This window comes from Acomys russatus, chromosome 5, assembly GCF_903995435.1.
Source record: "Acomys russatus chromosome 5, mAcoRus1.1, whole genome shotgun sequence".
In the NCBI taxonomy this organism is placed as follows: Eukaryota; Metazoa; Chordata; class Mammalia; order Rodentia; family Muridae; genus Acomys; species Acomys russatus.
Genome location: NC_067141.1, coordinates 29070489 through 29098271, shown reverse-complemented (window position 1 = coordinate 29098271; position 27783 = coordinate 29070489). Strand labels below are relative to the sequence as shown.

The 27783-nt window shown below is 52.5% G+C and overlaps 1 protein-coding gene and 1 pseudogene across 1 annotated transcript; one reads left to right on the top strand and one right to left on the bottom strand.

Annotated features, from left to right (window-relative positions):
* Positions 1-581: 581 nt before the first annotated feature.
* LOC127189788 (40S ribosomal protein S25-like) lies at positions 582-4360 on the bottom strand (annotated as a pseudogene).
* A 3492-nt stretch (positions 4361-7852) lies between these two features.
* Ccdc88b (coiled-coil domain containing 88B) lies at positions 7853-26887 on the top strand. The gene is made up of 27 exons (XM_051146891.1): positions 7853-8012; positions 8288-8442; positions 8583-8694; positions 8774-8843; positions 8923-8981; positions 9079-9162; positions 9727-9870; positions 10035-10183; positions 10309-10390; positions 10482-10640; positions 11086-11232; positions 11402-11510; positions 11645-11781; positions 11868-13025; positions 17611-17738; positions 17809-17926; positions 18219-18314; positions 18409-18549; positions 19186-19442; positions 19737-19880; positions 20035-20221; positions 20316-20461; positions 20641-20739; positions 20951-21117; positions 21631-21837; positions 21993-22075; positions 26756-26887. Exons 1-27 carry the CDS (start codon positions 7953-7955, stop codon positions 26885-26887), a joined length of 4530 nt encoding a protein of 1509 aa, XP_051002848.1. The 5' UTR covers positions 7853-7952.
* Positions 26888-27783: the final 896 nt, after the last annotated feature.

Below are 27783 nucleotides of genomic sequence, written 5' to 3'. Positions count from 1 at the left end.
CAACAGACCCCACCACTGTCCATTTGTCTGTCTGACATTCTCAGCTCTTGCCCTTCTCTTAGGTCCCTCTGCTGGACAGCAGCATGAACTGAGCCCTCTTAAAAACTGCCACCAGTGGGCGGGTGACACAAACTTGTGATCCCAGCTCTTAGCAGCCTGAGGGAGAAGGATCGTGGTTTTGAAGCCAGCCTGGGCTATACAGAAAGACCTTTTCCTGACTAAGCCAAACCTCATAACTCTTCCTTTTTTGTTTGTTTGTTTTGGGTTTGGGTTTTTTGAGACAGGAGTTTTTGTATAGCCTTGGATGTCCTGGAACTCCCTCTATACACCAAGCTGGCCTTGAATTCACAGAGATCCACCTGCCTCTGCTTCCTGAATGCTGGGATTGTACCACTGCCAGTCAGCTTAATTTTACTTTTGTATTTTGAGACGTAGTTTTGAACTTCTAGACTACAAAGTCTAGGCAGGTGTTGAGTTTGCAATCCTCCTGCCTCAGTTTCCCTTATGACTGGGAATATAGGTTTGTGCCACAAAGCCCAGCTTTTTTTTTTTTTTAATTTAATAAAGTTTTATTTTCCCAAATGTACAGCTGATTTAGCCTATGCATCTTCACGAGCAGCTGGGGCATCTCCTCCCTTTGTGTTTCTTGTGTAAATTACTTGGGCTCTGTGCTTTGAAACCAGCTTGATAAGTCCTTTACTAAGCAGCTCCTGAAGGGCTGCCCTGACCAGGGAACTGTGAATCTTCAGTCTCTCTCAGAGACCACAGCTGGAGTAATAAGCTTATAGTTGGGAACTTCCTTGCAGAGTTTGTCGTATGTTGGGAACTTCCTTGCAGAGTTTGTTGTATGTGGCTTTGTCAAACAGGACTAAATTGTTGAGCTTGTCCTGAACTTTGCCTTTGGAACACTTCTTCTTTTTGGCCTTGCCACCAGACTTATTTACTGGGTCTTTGTCTTTTTTGGCTGACTTTCCAGCATCTTTCTTCTTCTTCTTGTCCTTGGGTGAAGCTAGGAGAGTGGCGACAACCACTGCAGCCTCACTAAGATGTCGGGGGAAAAAAAGCCAGCTTTTTTTTTTTTTTTTTTTTTTTTTTTTTGAGACAAGGTCTCTGTGTAGCCTTGGCTGTCCTGACCTTGCTTTGTAGACCAGGCTGGTCTTGAACTCACAGTGATCCACTTGCTTCTGCCTTCCAAGTGCTGGGATTAAAGGCGTGCACCACCACACCCGGCAAGCCAGCTTTTTTTTTTTTTTTAAAACAGAACTTCTTGTAGCCCAGGCTGGCCTCAAAGTCTTTATGCAGCTGAGGATGACCTTGAACTCCTGATCTTCCTTCCTCTTCCCAAGTGTTGGATCATAGGCATGTGCCTCGACATTTGGTTTAATTCAATTTATCTAGTGTTGGGGATGGTACCAAGGGCTTCCTGCATGAGAGGCAAATATTCTAGGAACTCAGCTACACCCTCAGCCCCTAGACTGAATTTGTATCTTCTCTGCTTCTTGTATGAGTTTTATAAACCAGTTAAAATAAGAATATTTAATTAAACTTAAGTATACATATTTATTCACTTTGTGTGTGTGTGTGTGTGTGCGCCACGCGCACATGCCTGTGTGTATGTGGTGTGTGTGTGTGTGTGTGTGTGTGTGTGTGTGTGGTGGGGGGTGCTATAGGCTGTAGTGCTATAGGTTGTTGTAGCATGTGTGTGTATGTGTGTGGTGTGTAAGCTTATGTGTGTGTGTGAGTTTGTGCATGCCATGTGTGTATGTGTGTGTGCCGTGTGTGTGTGTGTGTGTGTGTGTGTGTGTGTGTGCGCGCACACATGTTTGTGCCTACAAATGATAGGAATACAGGCTTGAGCTACCAGACCTATTAACTTTTTGGGAGGGAGAGGAGAAAAGAGTCTCTTTATATACCTCTGGCTGGCCTAGAACTCTCTATATAGAGCAGGCTGTCCTAGACTCACAGAGATCCACCTGCCTTTGCTAGAATTAAAGGCGTGCTATGATGCCCAACAGATTTTTTTAAATTTAAAATTTTTTAGTTTTTTTGAGACAGGGTTTCTCTGTGTAACAGTCCTGGCTGTCCTGGACTTGCTTTTGTAGACCAGGCTGGCCTCAAATTCAGAGCGATCTGCCTGCCTCTGCTTCTCGAGTGCTGAGATTAAAGGTGTGCTCCACCATGCCTAGCCAGATATTTTGTTTAAAAGCTATAGTCTTATTATGTAGCCAAGGCTAGCCTTAAACTCACCACCTGTCTCAGCTTCCTCAATGCTGGAATTACAGTTCCCATGCTAGGGAACTGATCAAAAAAGACCTCTGAGAAAGCCAGCTGTTGTGTCTTTGTAATTCATAATGCAAATTGCAAACATGTCCAACATTTATCAACAATAGACCAAAAGAAGATGAGCAGTGGCCCATGCCTTTAATCCCAGAACTCGGGAAGCAGAGGCAGGTCGATTTCTGAGTTTGAGGCCAGCCTGGTCTACAGAGCCTGTCTCTAGGCTACACAGAGAAACCCTGTCTTGAAAACAAACAAACAAATCCAGGAGACTTAATGAAAAAAAGACAGCAGTGGCCCAGAGCTGTGCAGTTCTTAAGATGCCAATGCTAGGCTGGAGAGATGGTTCAAAAATGTTAAAAAGCAGAGATTTAGTGGCATGTGCCTGTGACCAGAACCTGAAAAACTCAGGCAGGAGGATTGCAAATTTGCAGTCAATCTGGACTATGTAAGCAAAACTCTGTTAAAAAACAAAACAAAACCCCAAAACTAACATAGTGGCTCACATATGTGATCTCAGCTCTTGGGAAATCTGAATCCCAAGCCTTATCACAAGTTCAAGGCCAGCCTGGGATATGTGATAAATTCTAAGCCAGCTTGTCATACAAGTGTGAGAATTTGAGTTCGAATCACCAGAACCCACATAATAGCCAGATATGAATTCTGAGCATCTGTTCTGAGGAGATGGAAGGTGATGACAGGAGAATCTCAGGAAGGTCACGGGCCACATACCCTGGCACACACTGCAGTGAGGAGAGCCTACCTCAAACATGAGGACTGACACCCATGGCTGTCCTCTGACCTCCTCCAGCAGCATACACTTATTTATTATTTTGTTTTTGTTTTTTTCAAGACAGACTCTCTTGTGTATCCCTAAGCTGTCCAGGCTGGTCTCAAACCCACAGAGATCTGCTTGCCTCTGTTTCCCAAGTTCTGGAACTAAAGGCATATGCTCCCTGAACAGAAAGACAACAGATTTTGGCTGCTTGGGACTGCAGCTCAGGCGGTACTGCTTGCTTAGAAGTAATAGGCCCCCTCTCAACACCACCAGAGAAACAAACAAGATTGCAAACACACTGTGAAGCAATGAAGAAGACATGTGGCCATGTGTGTGCCAGGCTCACATGTATCCTCAGGACACAAAAGCAGACCAGTGGCTACCTCAAGCCAGGGCAGGTAGAGTGATAGATAATAGACACTTAGTTTCTCTCTGTACTTTTTTTCTCCCCAAGGGTTTCTCTGTGTAGCCCTGACTGTCCAGGAACTTGTGCTATAGACCAGGCTGGACTCAAACTCAGAGATCTACCTGCCTCTGCTCCTGCGTGTTGAGATTAAAGCTGTGGGGCTGGCCTAGAATGTCCCACTTAGCCCACTCAGGCTGGCTTCTGACTTGTGATAAGCTTCTGGGAGTCAGCCTTCCCAAGCTCTGGGATCACAGGTATGAGCCACTATGTAATGTTTTGTTGTTGTTTTGTTTGCCACAGGGTCCAACTATATAGTCCAGATTGGCTGCAATTTCATAAGCCTCCTGTCTCAGCTTTCCAACTTCTGGTTACAGTCATGTGCCACTAAAGCCCAGCTTTTCAACCCCCCCCCCCGAAACAGGGTTTCTCTGTGTAGCCTTGGCTGTCCTGGACTCGCTTTGTAGACCAGGCTGGCCTTGAGCTCACAGCGATCCACCTGCCTCTGCCTCCCGAATGCTGGGATTAAAGGTGTGAGCCACCACTCCCAGCTTTTCAAACATTTTTAATTATTGTCTCAGAGGCTTATTGCTGCAATAAAACCCCATTACAAAAAAAAAAAAAAAAAAAAAAAAGAAAGAAAGAAAGAAAGAAAGAAAGAAAGAAACTTGAGGAGGAAAGGGTTTATTTCGTCTTACAGTTTGTAGTCCATCACCCAGGGAAGTCAGGACAGGAACTCGAGGCAGGAGCTGAAGCAGAGCCTGTGAAGAAATGTCACTTACTAGCTGGCTTGCTCAGCCTGCTTCCTAGAGCACACAGGCCCAAGGGTGGCGATGCTCACAGTGGGCTGCGCCTTCCCACAGCAATCATCAATCAAGAAAATGTATTGGAGGCTTACTCATCGGCCAGTCTGGCGGGACATTTTCTCAGTCGGCTCCCTCTTCCAAAATTACTCCAGCTGGTGTCAAATTGATGTAAAACTAGCCAGCACAATCATGGCATACATGTAGAAAAAATGCTTTAAAGGAAGACTCAAGCCAAAGGAGGGAGCTCTGCCAGTCTCCCAACATGAGTTTCACTCTGTATCCAGAAGCACCCTTGGGGGTCAAGGATGTCTGTGCCAAGGGATGGGGTGCCCTGCTGCCCAGCCTGCCTCACCTGACTCAGCAGTCTGAGGACAGATGGGGGTGCAGCCAGGCTTGTCTAGATGAAGGAAGTAAGAGCAATCAAGACATGGTCTCTGCCTCAGGGCTCAGGAAGGGTGTGACTCAGAATTGAGCAAGACGTGGTGGAGGTGAGGCCCAGTCACCATGTCAGGCTGGCTCTCGAGGGCCTGTGAGGCCAATGTGACAGCATTTGTGGGGATCCCTGGACTGGACTTGGAGGAGGAGGCAAATGGCACAAGATTCAAGAGGCCTGAAGCTGACAACCCTTTGGGTAGCGTTACTAGAAGGGTCAGGGCTTGGCTGGCTCATTCAACAAGCGTGTATGCTGAGCCCCCCACCGCCCCATTGTGAACTGCCCAGCACTTCAGACAGTCCTCTTTCCCAGGTGTTCCGAGGACGAGCCTCTTCCTTACAATCTTGTGTGCTTTCCTGCTGCCTGGTCAGCCCCAGCTCACCTTGACCTGATGTTCCTTGCTCCTTATCCTGTGGCCTTGTTGCTCTCCTCCAGTTGGTCTACCACCAACTTCACAGCTGTTGACCCTTAGGCAGCTCTCTTAGCCTCTCTATGCCCCAAGTATTTTTTCCCCTCTATAAGATGAGTCCATAGTTTTTACTTCACTGAGAAGTCCAGCACAAATGGGTTAATAAGAGCCAAGTACTTGTTAACCATGCGCAGCTCATGCAAAGCCTATGTTTGCTGTAATTTCTATTACTTGTATTTACTTTGATTTTTGGTTACTATGAGTGTGTGACCATCAGAGGGCTGCTTGCAGGAGATGTTTCTCCCCTTCTACTGTAGGGCCTGGTGATTGAATGTAAGCTGTCAGACTTGAAGGCCTGATGAGCCATCTCACCTGTCCTTAGATGTAGCCGAGGTTGGCCTTGAAATATTTTTTCAAGACAGGGTCTCTCTGTGTAGCCTTGGCTGTCCTGGACTAACTTTGTAGACCAGGCTGGCCTGGAACTCACAGCGATCTGCCTGCCTCTGTCTCCTGAGTGCTGGGATTAAAGGCATGGGCTTTGTAGACCTGGCTGGCCTTGAAATTTTGATGTTCTTGTTTCTGCCTCCTGAGCTAGGATTACAGGCCTGGGCCACCACAGCTCCATCGCTGTTATTATTACCTTGTATTACGTCGTCTCTAAGATGTCGTCAAGTGTAATTTTAAAAATGCCCCTAAAGAAAAAAAAGCTAACCGCGTCCCAGGCTCTTCATCACTAGGACTTTTATTTTATATTTCCCAGAAAGAGCTGCTTTCTGATTAGATTCCGGTTCACATCATATAAGATTCCGATGCACACACGAACAGGATGATGGAATCGAAATGAATCTGTGACTCCATGGCAGAATTCCCACAGAGATGCGACTCCTGCGATCACTTCTGCTGTGAGTCCTCAGGCCTGCTCCCTGCTATCTCCTGCTCTGCAGAATACATCCCAGAACCGCACTGCTTCAAACAGGTCCCACTACCAGCTTGGGGACTTGAAAACCAGGACCACATTGCTGAGGTGTTGGGGTGAACTCAGATCAGACAGGGCCCTCCCCAGCGTGCTCTTACCATATGGGTTGAGGGTTCAGAGTGCTCCCTGAAGGGCCTCAGGGTCCTTCACGGTGCTCGTACCTTTCTCCAGGAATCCTTGCTGAGGCTTTGGAAGTGTGGGCTTGTGCCTGTCATGACAGCTGCGTCAGGGATGAAGCCAGCTGAAGGGCAACAGTACCTTGTCCCCTGACTTTAGAAATGCCGATTGTGACAGACCAGAAAAGCTAAAACACGAGTAATTCCTGATCTCTGCTTCTAGTTGCCTCAAAGCTGTCATGCATCGATTCCTTGGATAGCCTTCCTTCTCAGCCGGGGTCCTGGTGAATTCAGTCAGCACTAATCTCCTGCCTCCTCTGGGAGGCCCTCTGTGACTGCCCTGTGAAAGCACTTAGTAGGACTACAGCGTCATACTTTGTGTGACTATTATCACTATCATTTTCTTTTTTTTGTTTTTTTGTTTTTTTGTTTGTTTGTTTTTTTTTTTCAAGACAGGGTTTCTCTGTGTAGCCTTGGCCATCCTGGACTCACTTTGTAGAACAGGCTGGCCTCGAACTCACAGCGATCCACCTGCCTCTGCCTCCCGAGTGCTGGGATTAAATCACTATCATTTTCTATTTACTTACTTTTTGTTTTTGTTTTGTTTTTGTTTTTTTTTCAAGACAGGGTTTCTCTGTGTAGCCTTGACTGTTCTGGACTCTCTTTTGTAGACCAGACTGGCCTTGAACTCACTGTGATCCGTCTGCCTCTGCCTACCAAGTGCTGGGATTAAAAGTGTGCGTCACCATGCCTGGCTTATTTACTCATTTTTGAGACAAGGTCTCTCTAAAGAGCCCTGGATGTCTTGGAACTCACTGTGTAGATCAGGCTGGATTTGAACTCACGGAGATCCACCTACCTCTGCCTTCTGAGTGCTGGGATTTAAAGATCTGTGCCACCACACCTGCTATTATCATTATTCTGGGAGACAGTCTTGCTAAATTGTCTTAGCTGGTCTAGCATTCACTATGGGTAGTCCAGGATGGCCCTGAACTCCTGATTCTCCTGTCCCTTCCTTCCGAGAGCTGAATTATAGGCATCTATCTCTACACCTGGTTTACAGGGTGCTAGGGATTGAACCCAGGGCCTTGTACACACTAAGTAGGCACAACACTGACTAGTGATGTGTTGCTTCCTTCTAGGGAATTTACAGACAGGAAGCTGAGGCTGGCAGCAGAGGTTACCAGCCCATAGCCCATTCCCTTCAGGGATTCAAACAGGAGCTGGCTGGGACATGCGGCGTCTGTGGCAGGTTTCAAGGTTTGAGATGGATTGCCCTGAGGCTGAAGAAGATACCAAGTGAAGCCAGACCTATAGATTCCACGGCAAGGCCAAAACCCCTTTAGTGACCACAGAGTGCCAGGCTACGGTCACCCTCTCTTGGCCTGAAAGGAAAGGTCTTCCCATCACTGCCTGTAGAATCAGGAATCCTGTAGGCCTCCCCTCAGCTAACTTACAGCTTTGTAATTAGTCTAATCTGACACCCAGGGACGAAGGGCGAAGGGTGTGTGTGTGTGTGTGTGTGTGTGTGTGTGTGTGTGTGTGTGTGTGTGTGTGTGTGTCGGTGGTGTGTGTCTGTGTGTGCGCCTGCACTGCCGCTGCCGAGGACTCGTAGCCCTGCAGAAGCCCGGAAGAAGGAAGCTGCATAGGGTCTGTGGCTAGGCCGCTGGGATCCCCCAGCTGGGGACTTCCTCTTCCTCTCAGAGCAGGTGTAGCTGCCACAGCGTGACAGGGACTACACCCTGACCCCTAACATGGAGGGGGCCAAGGGGCCCAGGCTCAGAGACTTCCTGAGTGGGAGTCTGGCCACCTGGGTGAGGGTCAGGTGGGAGAGCTGGGAGGGGAAGAGAGAGTGTCAGGGCAGACAGGGAGCTGGGGGAGGGGCTGCTGGGGTTGGATAGAGTGCAGCAGGCAGAGGAGTGGAAGGCAGGGAGGGGTCTAGGATCTGAGACCAGAGGCATTCAAGGGCACTGGTGGTGGTGAGTGGGATCCTAGAGTGTGTTGGGACAGAAGGTGGACTCAGGATGGACTTACTAGTCAGAGGGGAATTTCCACCTGTTCAGCTGACTTCTCTTGTTTGTCTCCATAGGTGCTGGGACTGGCTGGGCTGGTGGGGGAGGCAGAAGAATCAGGGGGAACAGAGGAGGAGGAGGAGGAAGAGGGAGAGGAGGAGCCTTTTTGTACAGAGAAGAGATTCCTGAGGCTGAGCGAAGGGGCCTTACTCCTTCGGGTGCTAGGCATCATGTAAGAGCTATGGGGACAACGGGTCTGAGGGGGAGGGGGGCAGTGAATGGTGGGAGGAGCCTGAGGGTAAAGGGCAAGGCCTGTCTGGTGGGAGAAGTCCTCAAACCAAGCTCTCATCCATGTCCCCTGGGTGACCACAGTGCTCCCAGCTCCCGAGGAGGACTTAGGATGGTCAGGGACCGTGACGGTCCTGCAGCCTGTCGGATGTGGAACCTCCGTCATCTGTGGGGGCGGCTGAGGGATTTCTACCAGGTAAAGCATGGGGAAGACCTGACAAGGGAGTCTGTCTGCCTGCTGTGAAGGTGCCTTTCTCAGTGTCGGCCTGTTCTAGGAGGAACTGCAGCTGCTGATCCTGTCACCGCCCCCAGACCTCCAGACACTGGGGTCTGACCCATTCTCAGGTACTGTGTCCTACCTGCCCTCTAGCCTCTGTCCCTGCCCCATGTCCCCACTTGACCCTTTGTGGCTTGTGCCCAGCAGAAGAGGCAGTGGATGAGCTGGAAGGCATCCTTCGGCTGTTGTTGGGGGCCTCAGTGCAGGTGAGGAGGGGGGAAGGGAGAGGCGAGGAGAATGGGGTTCTGACAGGAGGAGGAGGGAGCCCCTGTGTGCCAGCTTTGGGCCTCCTGTCTACCACAGTGTGAACACCGGGAGCTCTTCATCCGTCACATCCGAGGCCTCAGCCTTGATGTCCAGAGCGAGCTGGCTGTTGCAATCCAGGAGGTACTGATGCAGTGATAAAGTCTAGGGTCTTGATTGGGTTAGTTTTTTCTCTGCTAGTTAAAAGAATTAAAAGGCAGGGGGCGAAAAACCTGAAGCTCAGCAGGTGGCAGCAGAAAAATCTCATACACAGCAGACAGGATCGGCAGTTAAGAAAGGCATCTAAAAAAAAAGAAAGTCATCTATTGGGAACGAGCAAACACACACATGCAGCACACATCCATCATTGAGAAAAAGACCCTCTCTTTTCTGGAGGTCCGAGGGTTTTAAAGTCTCTGAAGAGTCTTCTTCCCTCTACTTGAGGGTTGGTGGGTTTGAAGACCCATAATTGATTGGTTCAAAATTGTTGTGTGACATGTCTTGATCAGGCCTTGATCTTCTTGAGCCAATCCATCAGCAGGGTGCCTCCTGCTGGAGGCAAAAGCTGCCCAACTTCTGTCTATAGTCAGCAGGTTGAGGAAAAAGCTGGCCATCTTGGAAATTTGCCACCTTTATTACCTAGTCATGGCCCTTAGTCTTGGGGGCGGAGTCTAACTCCTTTTGATGGATTGCTCTTCGAACCCTCAGGTGACCCAGCCTGGTGCTGGTGTGGTACTGCCTCTGGCTGGCCCAGAGCCTGGAGAGCTGGCGGCTGCGGAGCTGGAGATGCAGTTAAGGAGCCTGACGGGGATGATGTCCAAATTAGTGCGAGAGCGTGATCTGGGGGCACAGGTAGGGGTCAGGCGACAGTCACATGGAGCTGAGCAGGGGAGATGGGGTTTGGGGCCGATGTTGGGGTCTGTCAGTTGTCATAACCCAGAATGATTTTGTGGGGATTGGAAGTCTGATGTGCAGAAGTTTTGGGAGGTGTCTCTTGACCTTTGACTTTGCGCCAGCGGTTGGCTGAACTGCTGCTGGAGAGGGAGCCAGCCGGCTTGCTGTTGCCAGAGGCTCCTGCTAAAGCTTCTGCGGAGGGTCCCTCGCACCATCTGGCTCTGCAGTTGACCAATGCCAAGGCCCAGCTGAGACGCCTGCGGCAGGAGGTGTGAGTGTCTGCAGGCTGGGGAAGGAGCCAGTGGAACCTGGATGGGTCCCCAACCCTGGGGGCGTGGTATGACCCAGGTGTGGGGCTACGGCTGGAAGACACCCTCCATCACTCCATCCCTCCAGGGAGGAGAAGGCCGAGCTGCTGCTGGACTCCCAGGCCGAGGTGCAGGGCTTGGAGGCTGAAATTCGAAAGCTCCGCCAGGAGGTGCGCTCGAATGTCTCTTGCCACTGTCCCCTCTCCATCGTGGTCCCCTCACCACTCTGGGCTAATCCTAGCTCCACACCGTCTGGCCCAGGTCCAGGCGTTGTCCGGACAAGCCAAGCGGGCAGAGCTCTATCGCGAGGAGGCAGAGGCACTGCGCGAGAGGGCCGGCCGCCTGCCGCGCCTGCAGGAGGAGCTGCGGCACTATCGTGAGAGGCTTCAGGCAGCCGAGGTCTTCAGGAGTCGGCTGGAGGTGAGCTAGGGATGGGGTGGGAGCGGAGCATGATGCATAGTGGCGCGTGGTCTGGTGGTGGGGCATGCAGAAGGGGGCTGTCCAGCTTTGTTGGGGGAGACCGTGATGGCTGGGAGAAGTGGGCGGATAGAAGGGAGAAGAGGAGACTATCGAGGGGCGGGTCTTGAAGAGACCCATGGGGCACGGGTAGAACTGGGGAGTCTCCAGGGAGATACTACCAAGTACTGATGAGTGTGGTCTGGAGGGATGTGGCCTTGGAAAGCTTTTCTTTGGGGCGGGGACGGAAGGGCGGGGCACCTGGGGAGACAGCTGAGAGAGCTAGGGAGAAACGTAGGGAAAGGAGGCAGGTTCTGAAGCCGTCCCAGGGGAAGGAAACTGAACCCGCCAGGCGCTGATGAGGATAAGGGTTGCAGCTCATCAAAGATTCTCTCGGCTTTCCCACCAGGAGGAGAGGGTGCTTTCTGGGGCCCTGGAGGCCTCGAAGGCCCTGCTGGAGGAACAGCTGGAGGTTGCCCGAGAGCGCTCAGCCAGGCTGCATGAGACCCAGCGGGAGAACCTCCTGCTGCGCACGCGGCTAGGCGAGGCCCATGCGGTGAGCCAGGCTGACCTGTCCATCAGTCTATTGTCGCTGGTCCCCATGACTCCAGTGATGCCCCAGGTTTCTCTAAGTGATTCCTGTAGCCTGTTGGGATGTTCAGACTTGCACAGTTGCCCTGGGCCAGATGAGGAAGGCTTTGCTGACCCACTCCTCCACACCCCAGGACCTAGACTCTCTGCGGCATCATCTGGAGCAGCTGGTGGAGGAGAATGTGGGGCTGGAGCTGGAACTTCAGAGGAGTCTGGAGGCAACCCCACGCTCCCCTGGTGAGGGTGAGTCCGGTCTGTGGGGGAGGATAAGGACCTGAGAAGGAGGCAGACTCTCAGAGGCCCTTAGTCCGTTTCTGAGAGGTGTCGGTGAGGAGTCAGGGAACGTGGAGAGAGCCCTGACTTGGCCATATCTCCAGCTCCCCTACCGGGAGCAACACCCTCACTGCAAGATGAGGTGAGGGAAGTGGAGGCTGGGCGCCTGAGGACAGTGGAACAGGAGAACCGGGAGCTTCGCGATCTGCTGCAGATGCTCAGCAGGCAGCTGGGCAGCCAGGTAGGTCCCTCCAGCATCTTTATCCTCACTGGTTACCACCCCCACCCCTCCTAACAGTCCCCCTTGTCTCTCTCATATGTTCGCAGCACCCTCTGCTGGAGGAGCAGGGCAAGGAGTCCATGCTGCCAGTGCCCAGTGGTGCTCCTGCAACTCCCCTGGCCCCAGGCCACAGCCTCAGAAGCCAGGCTTGCCAGATAGGAGGTGAAGGCCCTGAATCTTTGGACTTGCCTTCCACAACATTAGACTCTGACGTCACAAGGTCATCTGAGTGTTCCCAGGCACCTGGTTCACACCCAGAGGCAGAGCATCCTTTCCAGATGGTTTCTCCGGATCCCCACACCTCAGACCTAACTCCACAAGAGTCAGACCCTACTGTGGAGACACTTGAGTCCCTGGAGAAGTCCAGTCATAGAATCTCTCTCCGGAGCCCCATTGTCTGGGCCCCTCCACAGGGTCCAGAGATCAGAACTGATGTGCAGGAGTTGCTAGGAGAGACTGGAAGCAAGGAGGCTCTCAAAGAGGAGTTGGTACCCAAGGCCGAGGTCGTGCAACAGGAGAGCGCTGAGTGCAGGTCCAGATCTTCAGGGTTCATCCTCCTGGAGCCGCTGAAGGATCAGGAGACCCTGAATCAGGGGCCAGAACTGTCCGAACAGCAGACAGAGGCAGGAGGGCATGAACAGAGGCCCAAGGGGCTGGTCAGTAAACAGATCCCTCAGAAGCCACAGCAAACATCAGAAGGAGCTCCTGCTGCCTGGTCTGGGGAGGAGCCAGTCTCAGAGGAGACCCTGGCCAGTGCTGTCCCAGAGGAGCAGGCCATCAGAGCAGAGGTGGCACAACTAAGGAGGGAGGTTATGGACCTTGAAGCTAAACTGCAAACCCAGGCCCAAAGACTGGAGGCCCGGCGTGCGGAAGCAGTCTGCCTGTCTGAGGAGCTGGCCCGAGCACGCAAAGCAGAGGCTGAGGCCCACCAGGAGGCAGAGGCCCAGGCTCGAGAGCAGGCCTGTCTGCGCGAAGCAGTGGATACAGCCAGCCTGGAGCTGGAGGCTGTGTCTCGGGAGCGAGAGGCGCTGGCAGAGGCACTCGCAGCAGCAGGCCGGGAGCGGAGACAGTGGGAACGCGAGGGGCCCAGACTGCGGGCTCAAGTTGAGGCTGCGGAGCAGCAGGTGCAGGCTCTGGAGAGCCAGGTCCGATGTCATCTGGAGAAGGCTGAGAGGGAGCACCTGGAGAAGCAAGCCCTTAGGGAGGTATGTGGGGGTACGGGAGTGGGCCAGGGGCAAGAGGACCTGGGCCGGTTTCTGGGATGTGCAGCGTGGGATCCTTCACTGCACTGAGATGGGACAGAAAGTGGAACATCCAGGCCACAGCTGATACAGCCGAGAGCCAGTCCTTGATGGGCTAGGCTACAGGGGGAACTCACACTGCCAGTCCTGTGGTCTATCCTGTACTCAGTGTGGTAGTCTTTGTCCCTTTGCCCTGGGTCCTCTCCTCCTGTATAAAACAGAGAGGCTGTGCCTTACAGCTCTCATAGTCTGTCGGCAGAGCAGGGTGATGATGGGGACGGGCTGACTCATACTTGCCGAGGCCTGTTGTAAGTGACCTAACAGTAGTTCCTCAGGAGCCGGGCATGGAGTCCATTCTGGAGAGAGGATGCCTGGCATGCACAAAAGCCCAGACTCCATTCCCAACTCCACATACACTACACACAGTGGCACATGCTTGTTATCTCAGCGCTTGGGACTCGGAGGCAGGAGGATTAGAAGTTCAAGGCCATTGTTCTAGTTTGTTTTTCCTTTCTTTCTTTCTTTTTGTTTATTTGTTTGTTTGCTTTTTTTTTTTTTTTTTTTTTTTTCGAGACAGGGTCTCTCTGTGTTAGCCTTGGCTGCCCTGGACTCACTTTATAGACCAGGCTGGCCTCGAACTCACAGCGATCCACCAGCCTCTACATCCGAGTGCTGGGATTAAAGGCGTGCGCCACCACACTCGTCTAGTTTGTGTTAAACACTATGACCAAAAGTAAGTTGGGTAGGAAAGGGTTTATTTCATCTTACAGATCATGGACTTTTATGAAGGAAGTTGAGGCAGGAACTCAAAGAAGGACCATGGAGACAGGAAGTGAATGAAGGCAGTGGAGGAGCTCTGCTTGCTGCCTTCTCTTCATAGCTTACTCACCTTGCTCTTTCATACAACTCAGGACAACCTGTCTGGGCATGGTCCCACTCACAGTGGTGAGGGTTCTCCCACATTAATCATCAACCAGGGGAATGCCCCACAGACGTGCCTGTAGACAATTTGATGGAGGAGTTTTTCCAGTTGAGGTTCCCTGTTCCCAGATGACTGGCTTATGTCAAGTCGACAGCACAGGCATCCTTGACTATATAGTGAACTGGAGGCTAGCTTGGGTTACATGAAACTCTGTCTTGAGAGAAAACAAAAACAAAACGTTCACTGAAGATGAAGGATGCTGGGCAGTCATAGCACATGCCTTTATCCCAGGAGACAAAGGCAGGCAGATCTCTGTGAGTTCAAGGCCTGCCCAGCTTGGTGTACATAGTGAGTTCTAGGACAGCCAGGGCTACCCAGAAACCCTGTCTTTAAAAAAAAAAAAATGCTACAGCCAGGTGGTGGTGGCGCACGCCTTTAATCCCAGCATTCAGGAGGCAGAGGCAGGCGGATCGCTGTAAGTTCGAGGCCAGCCTGGTCTACAAAGCAAGTCCAGGATGGCCAAGGCTACACAGAGAGACCCTGTCTTGAAAAAAAATGCTACTACTATTACTACTACTACCAATTATAAAGATGAAGTGCTAGCTCTGTATCTAGGAGTGGTGGGTAGAAATGTCTGTGTGGGTGTGAGAGGCACCTGGGGAAAATTACTAATATTTTACTTGATTGCTTGAAGATTAAGAACTTTGATGAGCAGGGTTGTGGTGGCACACGCCTTTAATCCCAGCACTTGGGAGGTAGAGGCAGGCGGATCTCTGAGTTCGAGGACAGCCTGGTCTACAAAGAGATTCCAGGACAGCCAGGGCTCTGCTACACAGAGAAACCCTGTCTTGAAAAAAACCCAACCCAACCAAACCAAAACAACAACAACAAAAGAACTTTGATGAGGTAGATGACAAGGAATCTAAGGCATTGGAGATGCTGGGAGACCTAGAAGTCACCTCTGAAGGGGTTGGTACTCCATCCACTGGCACGGAAAGCCTCAGGGTGTGTGTGGGTTGAGTTTGAGGAGGGTCACCTTGGTAGATGGGGAGCCTGGGCCCATCAGGAGGCAGTGGCAGTAGTAACCATGACAAGAGAGGCTGGCAGGGGCACAGGGTCAGTGATGGGGGGAAGAGAATCTAGAAATGTTTGTATTCTTTATTCACTCACACACTTTGTGAGGCCAGTTAAGGCTTTGTACCAGGGTGTGTGTGTGTGTGTGTGTGTGTGTGTGTGTGTAGCAGGGGTGCCCATATGCAGAGGAGACAGGACAGTTCAGGGAGTCATGGGTGAAGGCTGGATACATCAGGGAAAGCTTCCAGGGAGAGGTGGAGAGGGGCAGATCCAGGTGTGAGTCGGAGAAGTCAGGAGAGGTGAAACTGGGGAAGAATTAAGCAGATTTCTTGTTGGGTAGGGTGAAAGCTTTCTTCTATGCTGAGGGAGAGGCTGGAGGTTTTGTTTTGAGTGAATGGTACCGCTGGAGGCTGGAGATGAACAAAATGGTCAGTCCACATGGGGAGGCAAAGGCAAGGACAGCACAGGGCAATGGCAAAGGTGTTAGAATAGAGCTGTGGGTACCAGGACTGGGGACTGAGGGCTCCAGTTTGAGCAGTTTCCAGTTCCATCCCAGGGCACAGACAGGAAGAACACTTCCTATAGGCCCCATCCAATGGTGAGGATGGGAGACAGGATGGGGGCGGTGCTGGCACAGGCTAGGCACTGCACAGCGAATGGTGAGAGAGGGTCTTTCTGGGGTACATACTATAGGGCGGGACCCAGAGATCCGCCATCACTCCTGACCATCACTCCTGACCGTCAGCTGTGTGGCGTGGAGCACGTCACTTCTGAGTGTCAATGTCCTCATCTGTGAAGTGGAAACAAAACTGTGCCTGCCCCTCGTGTGGTGGTGTATGTCTGCAGTCGTGCCACTGGGAAGCTGAGGCAGGAGGATTGAGAGTTAGAGACCAGCCTGAGCTATACAGCTATATAGGGCTGGATGTGGTGGTACAAACCTCTAATCCCGAGCACTTGGAGCAGAGGCAGGAGGGTCTCTGTGAGTCTGAGGTTAGCTTGATTCATAGAGATAGGAATGCAAGCAAGACCCTGTCTTGGAGATAAATAATAAATAAATAACCAAAGAGGGAGAATAAAAAAGAACAAGGAGCATGGGGGAGAAATAGTTCCTATGTCCTAGGAGTTCATAAAACAGTGGATGGCAAGAGTTTAGGTGTGCCTGGAGCTCAGGACACGTTTGCTTTTGGGGGAGGAGGACTAGTGGTCGGCTGGCAGTGAAGGTAAGGGCAGGCCCAGAAGAGCCAGTGGCTTGGAGGACTTAGAGGGTGGGAGAGGCTGGGTGTAGAGAGAATCGTCATGATTTCCTGACTCAAACAGTTCCGGGAACTACTTGGATGTGGCACTGAAGGAGCTGGCTAGCAGGGCAGACAGAGAAGGGACCCTAAGGCTTTCAAGTGGGCACAGAGGCCTCCCAGGGCATTGGGTAGAGCTATGGCCAGAACAGGAATGGGCAGGACCCCAGGTCTCCACTTTCATCTGTACTTTGCTTCTCTTATCTCTAGCAGTGTCAGGGCCCTAGGAGCCAGACAGGCAGCAGGGCCTTATGGGAATTGTAGTTCGGCTCTTCTTTTTGGTTTTCTGAGACTGGGTTTCTCTGTGTAGCCCTGGCTGTCCTGGGACTCACCCTGTAGACCAGGCTGGCCTTGAACTTAGAGATCAACCTGCTCTATCTCATGAGTGCTGGGATTAAAGGTGTGTGCCGCCACAGCCAGCAGAATTATAGTGTTTTAACCAGAGGCTATGCCCACATCTGTTGGGCAAGGGTGTGGAGAGTTGCTACCTAGGATGATGGCTTAACAGCAGTATTAGTTTCAGAGATGGGATGTGGCCAGTGGCTGGGCAGTGCCACCTTTGCGTAGCTTTATCTTTCCAGGGTCCCCAGGAGTCAGAATGGTTTGGCCTCCCTCCCCTAGGAGCTCACAGGTCAGAATTGGCCTTCCACCCCTACCCTGGAATGGTGTGGCCCAACCGTCAAATGCCATAGTCTCTGACCAACCTCTGCATGCCAGCACTGTGGTTAGTTCCTGTTCCGACTGTGGTGGAGGGTGCTATGCAGGCCCACCTCCACTGAGCCCTGCACATGGCTGGTGTGGCGGCTCGCAGCGCTCATCACCCTCCTGGGTACATGCGAAACTATGGGCTCAAAGAGGTGAAGCCACATGCTTAGTGTGCACCCCTGACTCCTCACTCAGGGGCTGCTGCCACACCCTGTCATATCCATTCTGCAAAGCCACCGGCACTCCGCCTCCAGGCCCTTTATTCAAGGTCTCCCATCGAGCCTAGACCTTCATATGTAGCCCAGGCTGGCCTTAGCTTTGTAGCCATCCCCCTGCCGTAGCTTCTTGAGTGTTGGTATTACAGATGTAAACCATGTTTGCCAGCTGAGAATATAGAGACCACAAAGGCTTAAAGACATTTGCCAGGTTAACAGAACAAGGCAGAGTGCAAAATAACCCCTCCTTGGGCCTGTCTCTAGCCCTCCTCTATCTGTGGGGGAGAGGAATGTTCCTCACCTTCACCTCCACTTGCTGAGCTTGCTCTGTCTGCCCTCAGGAGCTGGAGAAGGCCGTAGCCCGGGGCCAGGAGCTGGGGGCCCGGCTGGAGCACCTGCAGGGAGAATTGGACCAGGCAGCCTTGGAGCGCCAGAAGTTCCTTCGAGAACAGGAGAGCCAGCACCAGAGGTGGGCATAGCAGCTAGAGGCAGGGAGGGAGACGGCAGTAAGGGCTGGGTGTTAAGGTTTCTCCTGGTAGGTACCAGGGTCTGGAGCAGCGGCTAGAAGCTGAGCTACAGGCAGCTTCGGCCAGTAAGGAGGAAGCATTGATGGAGCTCAAGGCCAGAGCCCTGCAGTTGGAGGAGGAGCTGATTCAGGTAACACCATCCTGGGAACTGAGGTGCAGACTCCCCCCCCCCCCCCCCAGCCCCAACCTGGGAGTAGAGCAACCAGGGCTGCCAGGGTTCAGGTCTTACCTCTGGATTGGTGGCAGCTAGGGCTCACCTCATATCCTGGTGGGGCTGCTTCCTCTATTTCTTAAACCTCTTCTTGGGGTGACTGGTCTGCCTTTTGGCTTGGGCTCCAACACTTCCCTACGTGTGTGTGTGTGTGTGTGTGTGTGTGTGTGTGTGACCTGTGATCTGTGTCCCCTGGACCCTGTCCCTGCAGCTGCGCCAGTACCCCGTGGGCCTGGTGACTGAGGCGCAAACTGAGCCTCGGACTGTGGAAACCCAGAACGGTCGGCTCATTGAGGTGGAGCGAAGTGTGAGTGACAGGATATGGACTGCCCAGGGGATTGGGGGGTCGGGGGTGGGGGACGACTAGCCGCTTAGCCACTGATAATTTCCCTTTCTGGCAGAATGCCACACTGGTGGCTGAGAAGGCGGCTCTGCAGGGGCAGCTGCAGCACCTGGAGGGGCAGCTGGGGAGCCTGCAGGGACGTGCACAGGAGCTCCTGCTGCAGAGTCAGCGGGCGCAGGAGCACAGCAGCCGTCTGCAGGTGGGCAGCAGCTCGAGGCCCTTGTCTCCTGCCCATCTGTGCCCTTTTGTACCCGCTTTCCTTGGCCTGGCCAACTGCCCCACTTGTTTCCACGGCGCTTTCTCTCTGACCTCCACCGTTGCAGTCTGTACCTTCTCCCTTTCTGAATCCACACCTGCAGCTGTCGCCACTGCCCTTACCCATCACCTCACCATCTCAGCCCCCCCCCCTCCATGCTGGTCATTATTAGTCTTTTACCCCTTCCCTGTTGTCCCATCCCTGTTTTGGGCGTCTTGCATGGCTTGGCTTTTCCCTGCTACCATGATGCCTCTCTACGACTCCCTCCCTCTCCTCCCCCTTCCCAGACAGGGTTTCTCTGTGTACCCTTGGCTGTCCCGGACTCACTTTGTAGACCAGGCTGGCCTCGAACTCACAGTGATCTGCCTGCCTCTGCCTCCTGAGTGCTGGGAGTAAAGATTTGCGCCACCACGGCCCGGTTCTTTCTATGGCTTTTAACCCCTGCCTGTTCTTCTGCGTCCATCTGCTTCCTTCACAGCTGGCTCCTGGCCTGTGCCCTATTGTCTCAGGCCTTTCCTCTTATTTCTTGTGGGCTGGGTGCCCTCACTGCAGCGGTCCTGCCCGTCTGCTTCACCCTAGGCTGAAAAGTCTATGATGGAGGTTCAGGGCCAGGAGCTGCACAGGAAACTGGGGGTGCTAGAAGAAGAGGTGCGGGCAGCCCGACGGGCCCAGGAAGAGACTCGTGGGCAGCAGCAGGCTCTGCTTCGGGACCATGAGGCCCTGGCTCAGCTGCAGCGAAGGCAAGAGACGGAGCTTGAGGGACTGTTGGTGCGACACCGAGATCTCAAGGCCAATATGCGTGCACTGGAGCTGGCCCACCGTGAGCTTCAGGGCCGGTGAGTCTCCCCAAATGACCCACTTCTCTCTCCTGTAGGCTCTCTTGCCTGTCTTCCTCAACAGATCTGTCCCAAGGGGAGTTCCATACTTGGCATATCTTTCGTACAGCTGCTCTCTTGGGGGGGTCTGGCTCCCCAACTTTGAGGCTGGATGGTGGCACTTGGCATGGTGTTGTGCCTTGAGGCTTTGTGGGGTGTGTTGCTTGTGCTTAGGAGGAGTCAGACTCCCAGATTCCCACAAGGTAGTGCCTATTTGCCAAGGCTGCAGCCCCTTTGGGCCCCTTGTCCACACAGGCACGAGCAGTTGCAAGCCCAGAGGGCCAATGTGGAAGCACAAGAGGTGGCCCTCCTGGCAGAGCGTGAGCGCCTGATGCAGGATGGGCATCGGCAGCGGGGCCTGGAGGAGGAACTGCGGAGACTGCAGAATGAACACGAGAGGTATCAGCTCTGTGGCGGACGTACTCCCACCCCAACCCCCACCCCCAGTTCAGCATTCCCACTTGAGAAGTGAGTTAGCCACTGCCCCTGCTCCCTGCTTCGCCTCCTCTCTGTGGGCGTGGCTCTTGGAGAGCAGTTGTCTTTGCCTCCGAAGAGCTCAGATGCTACTGGCTGAGGTATCTCGGGAGCGAGGGGAGCTCCAGGGTGAACGCGGGGAGCTGCGGGGCCGCCTGGCGAGGCTGGAGCTGGAGCGAGCACAGCTTGAGATGCAGAGCCAGCAGCTGCGTGAGTCCAACCAGCAGCTGGACTTGAGCGCCTGTCGGCTGACCACACAGTGTGAGGTATGGTGGCAGTGTCGCGGGTAGCCAAAGTCGGCAAGCCAGGCTGAGACAGTTTCAAACCCGGTACTCATCCCGGCCTTGCTGCTGCCCGCAGTTGCTGACCCAGCTTCGCAGCGCGCAGGAGGAGGAGAACAGGCAGCTGTTAGCTGAGGTACAGGCCCTGAGCCGGGAGAACAGAGAGCTGCTGGAGCGCAGTCTGGAGAGTAGAGACCATCTGCATCGAGAGCAGCGAGAATACCTGTGAGCAGGGCCACGACCCCCGGTCCTTCAGGGAACACCCCCAACCCGCCCTCGGGTCCTAGGGAAAAGTCCCAGACACAGGGCAGTCTTACCTGCCATGTGGCAGTGTTGGGTTACATCTTCTTCTGCCAGGGCTTTGCCAGGATTTCTGTAAACCCATTCTCTCTTCTTCCTACCAGGGACCAGCTCAATGCCTTGCGCCGTGAGAAGCAGAAGCTGGTGGAGAAAATCATGGACCAGTACCGTGTGCTGGAACCTGGGCCCCTGCCCCGCACCAAGTGAGGCCCCACCTTTCGGAACCGAGATCCTGCTAACCTTTGCCCTGCCCTACCCTCTGACCCCCCAGCTCCCCAAGAGCCAGGCTGGGGTGCAGGTCTTAGAAAGGGGTTGCCTGACCCTTTTCATCCCCTGACAATGACTCTCCCTCCGTTTTTTGTTTTTGTTTTTGTTTCTGTTTCCTTATCCCTTCTTATGCCCTCTTGCCCCTAGGAAGGGCAGCTGGCTGGCAGACAAGGTGAAGAGGCTGATACGGCCCCGGCGGGAGGGGGCCCTCCATGGGGGGCCACGCCTGGGGGCCGATGGGGCTGGCAGCACCGAGAGCCTGGGGGGCCCCTTGGAGACGGAGCTCCCTGAGGGCAGGGAGGCAGATGGGACAGGTGGGTTCTGAGGGCCTGGTGACCAGGATGTCCGTATCCCATGTCTCCCACCCTTGGCATCTGCCCTACTGTCTGGCTTGCACATAATGCCTCCCAGGCCTTCCCTGCCACCTGCCTCCACCTGCCTTGATGCTGTTGGCTGCTCTCTGCTCCTGGCCTGTAGAGTCTCCTGTCTGGCTCCTCCTTTCTGCCTGTATTGCCACCTCCCCATTTGTACACAACCCACCGACATGCCTAAGACCTCAGAGCAGCAGGGCGCTTCAGGGAAGGGTTATTTATCCTTGATGGTACAGACGGAAACTGAGGACCAGAGAGGCTGATGTGCCTTGCCGGAGGCCACACAGGGAGCTGTTGTGTGAGCCAGCAGCACACTGGCCAGGCTCATCTGCCAGATCTCTTCCCTCTACACTCTGTTCTTCCTACCTCGTGTCCCTTGACCCACTGGCTCTCTGCTTGCCTGCCCCCTCCCTGTACTTGGGTGACAGCCCCTCCCCATGCATGTGCATCTCACAGGGTCCTCTTCACCGACACCCATGCGCCGTGTCCAGAGCTCTCTCTGCTTGGGAGACGAGACCCTGTCAGGTGGGCAGCGGCGAAGACTCAGCTCCCGGTTCCCTGGGGGGCGAAGCTCTGAGTCATTTAGTCCAGGGGACACCCCAAGGCAGCGGTTCCGGCAGCGCAGGCCAGGCCCACTGGGGGCAGCCAGCGCCCACAGTAAAGGTGAGGCATAGAGGTTCTGAATGAGAGGCCCCATCATCTGGAGGACCCAGCACTTTTGGGGGGAGGAGATTCATTCCTGTTAGTCTCTATGTTCCCATGTGCCTTGCCCACCACTGCCTGGCACCAGGGCCCAGCGACTGCCTCTTGATCCCCAGGATCTGGTGTGGAATGGGACGGTTCCATTAAGACCCCCCCAGAACCTGAAGCAGATGCCGGTCGAGAGGGTGAGTCGGGGAGTGTGTGTCCATCTGGGGTCTCTAGCAAGTCTTGTTCACCAATAGTTTCTTCTGATGAGGAAGAATCCTTTACCAAACACCAGCTGGTGTGCTCCTGGGGGTACGTAGGGAATAGTCTGGCATAGGGAGGCAGACGGCAAACATTGCCTGAAAATAGTCACTATTGGCAGCAGCCCAACTGACAGCCAGTCAGCCCAGCACCTGGGAGGCTGAGGTCAGAAGGATTACAAATTCAAGACCAGCCTAAGCTCTATGGCAAGACTCTGTCTTAAAGGGGGAAAAAAGGAAATATGATCTGAGCTACGACATGTGGGGTTTTTTTTGGGGGGTGGGGCAGGGGTTGTTTTTCCTTTTTAGTAACCCTGTCAGAAACCATAAAGATAGGTACAACGATTTTAACGACACGTCTCCTCTCCTTTAGTTCTGCCTAAATGATTACCTTTTCAATGTGCAATCAGTGCAAAAAATTACAAATGAGATTTTCTTTTTATAATTATTTTACTTTTTTTTTTTGGTTTTTTTTTTTTTTTTTTTTTTTTTTTGGTTTTTTTCGAGACAGGGTTTCTCTGTAGCCTTGGCCATCCTGGACTCACTTTGTAGACCAGGCTGGCCTCGAACTCACAGCGATCCGCCTGCCTCTGCCTCCCGAGTGCTGGGATTAAAGGCGTGCGCCACCACACCCGGCTTTTTAATTATTTTACTTTTTGAGACAGAGTCTCACTGTGCAGCCTGGAACTTATATGTAGATCAGGCTAGACTCAAACTCACAAAGATCTGCCTATTTCTGCCTCATGAGTGCTGGGATTAAAGGTGTGTGTGATCTACCATGTCCAGCTCAAGATTTTCTTTCTTTCTTTTTTAATATTTATTATTATGTATACAGTGCTCTGCCTGCATGTACACCTGCAGGCCAGAAGAGGGCATCAGATCATATTACAGATGGTTGTGAGCCACCATGGGGCTGCTGGGGGAATTGAACTCAGGACCTCTGGAAGAGCAGTCAGTGCTCTTAACCTCTGAGCCATCTCTCCAGCCCTTCTTTCTTTCTTTTTCTTGAGACAAGGCTGACCTTGAACTGATTTTCCTGCCTCTACCTTCTCAGTGTGGGATTGTAGGTATGCCTGACTATGCCTTACTGGTTTTGTTTGTTTGTTTTTGTTTTTGAGACAGAGTCTTGTTATATAGCCCAAAATGGCCTTGAACTCACTGTGTAGCCCAGGTTGGCCACAAATTTGTGGCAATCCTTCTGTGTCAACTTTCTTAGTGCTAGTATAATAGTCGTGTGCTAGCATATCCTTTGTTTGTTTGTTTTGTTTTTTGAGACAGGGTCTCTCTGTGTAGTCTTGGCTATCCTGGACTCGCTTTGTAGACCAGGCTGGCCTTGAACTCACAGTGATTCAGCTGCCTCTGCCTCCCGAGTGCTGGGATTAAAGGCGTGCACCACCAAACCCGGCCATTATTTTTTTTATACTAAGTTTTTAAATTTAGCAAGCATTTCACATGTAAGCATATAGCAGTTTGGGCCAGCAGAGGCTCAGCCCTGGCATGATAGGAGGTTATAGTGCTGGGGAAGGGGTGTGTGTGTCTGCAGGTGTGTGTGTCTGTGTGTCTGTGTGTCTGGGTGTGTGTATGTAGGTGTGTGTAGGGGTGTGGGTGTGTAGGGGTAGGTGTGTAGGGGTGTGTGTGTGTAGGTGTGTGTGTGTGTGTAGGGGTGTGTGTGTAGGGGTGTGTGTGTGTGTGTAGGGGTGTGTGTGTGTGTGGGGGTGTGTGTGTGTAGGGGTGTGTGTGTGTGTAGGGGTGTGTGTGTGTGGGGGTGTGTGTGTGTAGGGGTGTGTGTGTGTAGGGGTGTGTGTGTGTCTGTGTGTCTGGGTGTGTGTATGTAGGTGTGTGTGTCTGTGTGTCTGTGTGTCTGGGTGTGTGTATGTAGGTGTGTGTAGATGTGTGTGTGTGTAGGGGTGTGTGTGTGTGTAGGGGTGTGTAGATGTGTGTGTGTAGGGGTGTGTGTGTGTGTGGGTGTGTGATGGTGTGGGTGTATGCGCACGTGTGCCTGCACATGGGCATGTGAGGGCAGACTGGGATTTGAATGAGTGCACTGGTTGGGGACAAGCCTCAGAGAGAAGCTGAAATTTAGGAAGAGCTTGGAGGCAGGCTGGCTCAGGGAGGTGGAGAAATAACCGGTGGCTAAGGCTTAGGGTTCTGTGGGCTGTCTTGATTGCTGGGCAGCTTCTTGGCAGGAATCTTAAGTCCAACTTTTCTCTCTAGTCCTCCAGGAGCGGAAACCGGAGAAACACCTCTCTACTTCTTCCCTCAGCCAGTGACACTGTGGGGACGGAAGGCTTAGGGGTGCAGCTTTCTCCCCAGTGTAGGGTCAGTGGGTCTCCTAGGCAGCCCAAGAGCCAGGGACTCCAAGAAGAGTCCTGGAACAAAGAGGCCTGGCCTCCCAGGTCCCCCACAACCTATCCTAGGGCCCCGAGAAGGAGCTGGGACAGGGGCTATGACTGGTCCCAACAGGCAGCTCCTGGCCAGCACTCTTGCTCTGCCATACGGCCATCATTGAGGAGGCGATCGCTGGGTGATCCCCCAGCTGAAGGATGCCGGCAAGACTGGGCAAGAGAGCCCTCTGCCTGGTCTAGATGGGGAGGCAAGGCCCACTCCCTGGGGACAGGCCTGGGCTGATTGATATCTGAGCCTTGTCTGGGACATGGGGGGAGAGGAGAATAAAGCTGTAATCCTACGAATCTGGGTTCTGTGTCTTCTGGGTGCCCCTGGGAGACTGGAGTTGCTAGAGATTTCTATTGGTGGACCAGTGAGCCATGCCTGGACCAGGAGCAAAAGGAATTATAGCGTGGCCATTTGGACATGCCAAAACCTGGATGTGCTGGTCAGGTGAGCAGCCCGTGGTGGGCAGGGCCTGGGCAGGCATTCAACAGTGGATGAAACCTGGGATCTAGGATCTGGGACACAATGACCTTGGTTGGCCCCGACCCCGTCCCTCGGGGCACCTCTTTTCTCTCTTCCTCCACCCCTTTAGGGTTGAGTTCTGCCTCTGGGAGCTCAGAATCTGGCTATAAAAGGTCACTGTGTGTCACATCTGTGAGCTGGGTCCCTAGGATGATGACTCGGAAGGGAAACTGGTATAGTTAGCTCCAGTTGTCAACCTGACCCCTGGGAAGAGGAAACCTAAGCGAGGAATTGCCACTATCGGACTGGCGTACTGGGCATTCTCTTGACTGCTAATGGTCCACTGTGATGGTATACCCCCAGCAGGTGAGCCTGGCTATTAAAAAAAAAAAAAAAGCTAGCAGAAGGTCTAGAGAGATGGCTCAATAGTTAAGAACACTTGCTGCTCTTCTGGAAGGCCCAAGTTCAGTTCCCAGAGCCCACATTGGGCAGCTCACAGCCGTCTGTAACCCCAGCTCTAGGGAATGTCTCTGGCCTCCGTGCATCTGCACTCATGTGCACATGCCCACATGGAGGCACACACACCCATACATAACTAAAAATAATAAAAATATTAAAAAGAAAAAAGAAAGCTATCTGAGAAAGCCAAAGGAGGGAAGCCAGCAAGCCGTGTTCTCCTGCTGTCTTCCCTCCAGTTCCTAGCTCCATGTTACTGCCTTGGCTTTGCTTGCAGAACTGCGACCTTTAACCCAGATAAACATTTTCTTCCCCAAGTTGTTTTTGGTCAGAGTGGTTTTTTGTTTTTGCTTGTTTGTTTGTTTTTTTGGTTTTTGGTTTTTTGAGACAAGATTTCTCTGTGTAGCCTTGGCTGGCCTGGACTCACAATGATCCGCCTGCCTCTGCCTCTCGAGTGCTGGGATTAAAGGCGTGTGCCACCACACCCAGCTGGTCAGAGTGTTTCGTCACAGCCATAGAGAAGCAGAGTTGGTACCTGGAATGAGGGACATTGGTGTGATAGACCTGACCACATAGCTTTTATGCCATTGGCTGTTTTGTGGGAAGAAGGTAGAAGGATTTGGAATTTGGGGCTAGAAAAGCCATTGAGTTCTCGGAGCTTGAAGACTTGTGGGAACCGGGAAGACCATGTCAAAAGCAAAAGCAGACAAGAGGCCTGGCCTGTCACGTTTCAGAGAGAAGTCTGACAGCCCTTCAGGGTCTACCAAGGTTGTCTGTGTGATACATTTTAATCAAGAACCAGTGAAAGTGTGAGATTGAGGCCAGCTTGGTCTACAAAGTGAGTCCAAGATAGCCAAGGCTACACAGAGAAACCCTGTCTTGAAAAAAAAACAAACAACCAAACCAAGCCAAAAAAAAAAAAAAAAAAAAAAAAAAAAATCAGTAACCGTGATCCAGGTGGCGGTGGCAGCGCATGCCTTTAGTCCCAGGTCAGCCGGGGCTACACACAGCTGGGGCCACACACAGCCGGGGCCACACAGAGAAACCCTGCTTCAGAGGAAGTGAAGCTTTGCTTTGTGGGGACAATGGATGTTTGTTAGCTAGGGTTGGAAAGTCAGCTGTCACTAAATTATCAAAAAATCACCATCCTTGAGGCAAAGACTTCTGGACGTGTTTCTCAGGGTCACCACAGAGAAGTTGTGGCCTAGTGGTGGGGACAAGGCTGCACCCCAAGTCTTCAGCAGATTTTGGCAAACAATGTGTGCCAATGGTCCTGGCCTTGAAGGCATGAAAGTGTCATGCTGAGGCTTGGTAACCTGTGGCAGGGTCAGAGTCCCCGGAAGGGAGGCCAGGAGGCCTCTGGCGAAGGTGCAGCTCTCAGATGCAATGGAGACTCAGGTTATTGGAGAGTCCAGGACAAGGAAGTGAATGCCGCGGAGAGCAGCAGCTGTGGATAGGAGCTGACTTGAGCTTTCCAGACAGCAGGACAGCAGAGTAGAAATGCCTAAGTGCCAGCCCTTTCAGAGCCAGAAGAACATGAGTGAGTCCCAGATGCTAGGCACTGAGATACAGGCTTTGACGTGACTACCTGATGTTGGGTTTTTCTTTATTTGATTATATCATATCTGTGTCTTGGTGCTTCCCTTTTGAAATAAAGTGTGCAACTATTTTGAATTTTACAGCAGCCCACATTTAAAAGACTAGACTATTTTAAAAAGATAATCTAGATTTTTTTTTTTTTGATACAGGGCTTCTCTGTGTAGCCCTGGCTGTCCCGGAACTTGCTGTGTAGACCAGCCTGGCCTCAAACTCAGAGATCTGTCTGCTTCTGCCTCCCGAGTGCTGGGATTAAAGGCGTGTGCCACCACTGCCCAGTTGGATTGCTTTTTATATTGTGATATTAACATGAGCTCTTGGGGACAAACAAGAAAGGAAAGCTTATGCTTTAACAGAGATATGCTTGGGTGCCAAAGTTGACAAGGGGTGGACCATCATAGTTCGCTTGTCAAACTTGACACCCAGGAAGCAGGACTCTCACAGCTGAGGAAGTGCCTCCATCAGATTGGCCTATGGGCATGTCTGTGGAGGCATTTTCTCCATTGCTAGCTAATTGATACAGGAAGGCATAATTCACTGTGGGTGGTACATCCCTAGGTAGGTGGGCTTGGGTTATGTAATAAAACTAGCTTGAGCAAGCCAAGGGATCTCTGCGTCAGTTCCTGTCCCCACGTTCCTGCCTTGAGCTCCTGCCTTGACATCCCTAGATTACAGGACTGTATCTGTAAACCAAGCAACTCCCCCTTCCCCAAGCTGCTTTCAGTTAGTGTTTTTTTTTTTTTTTTTTTTTTTCAGT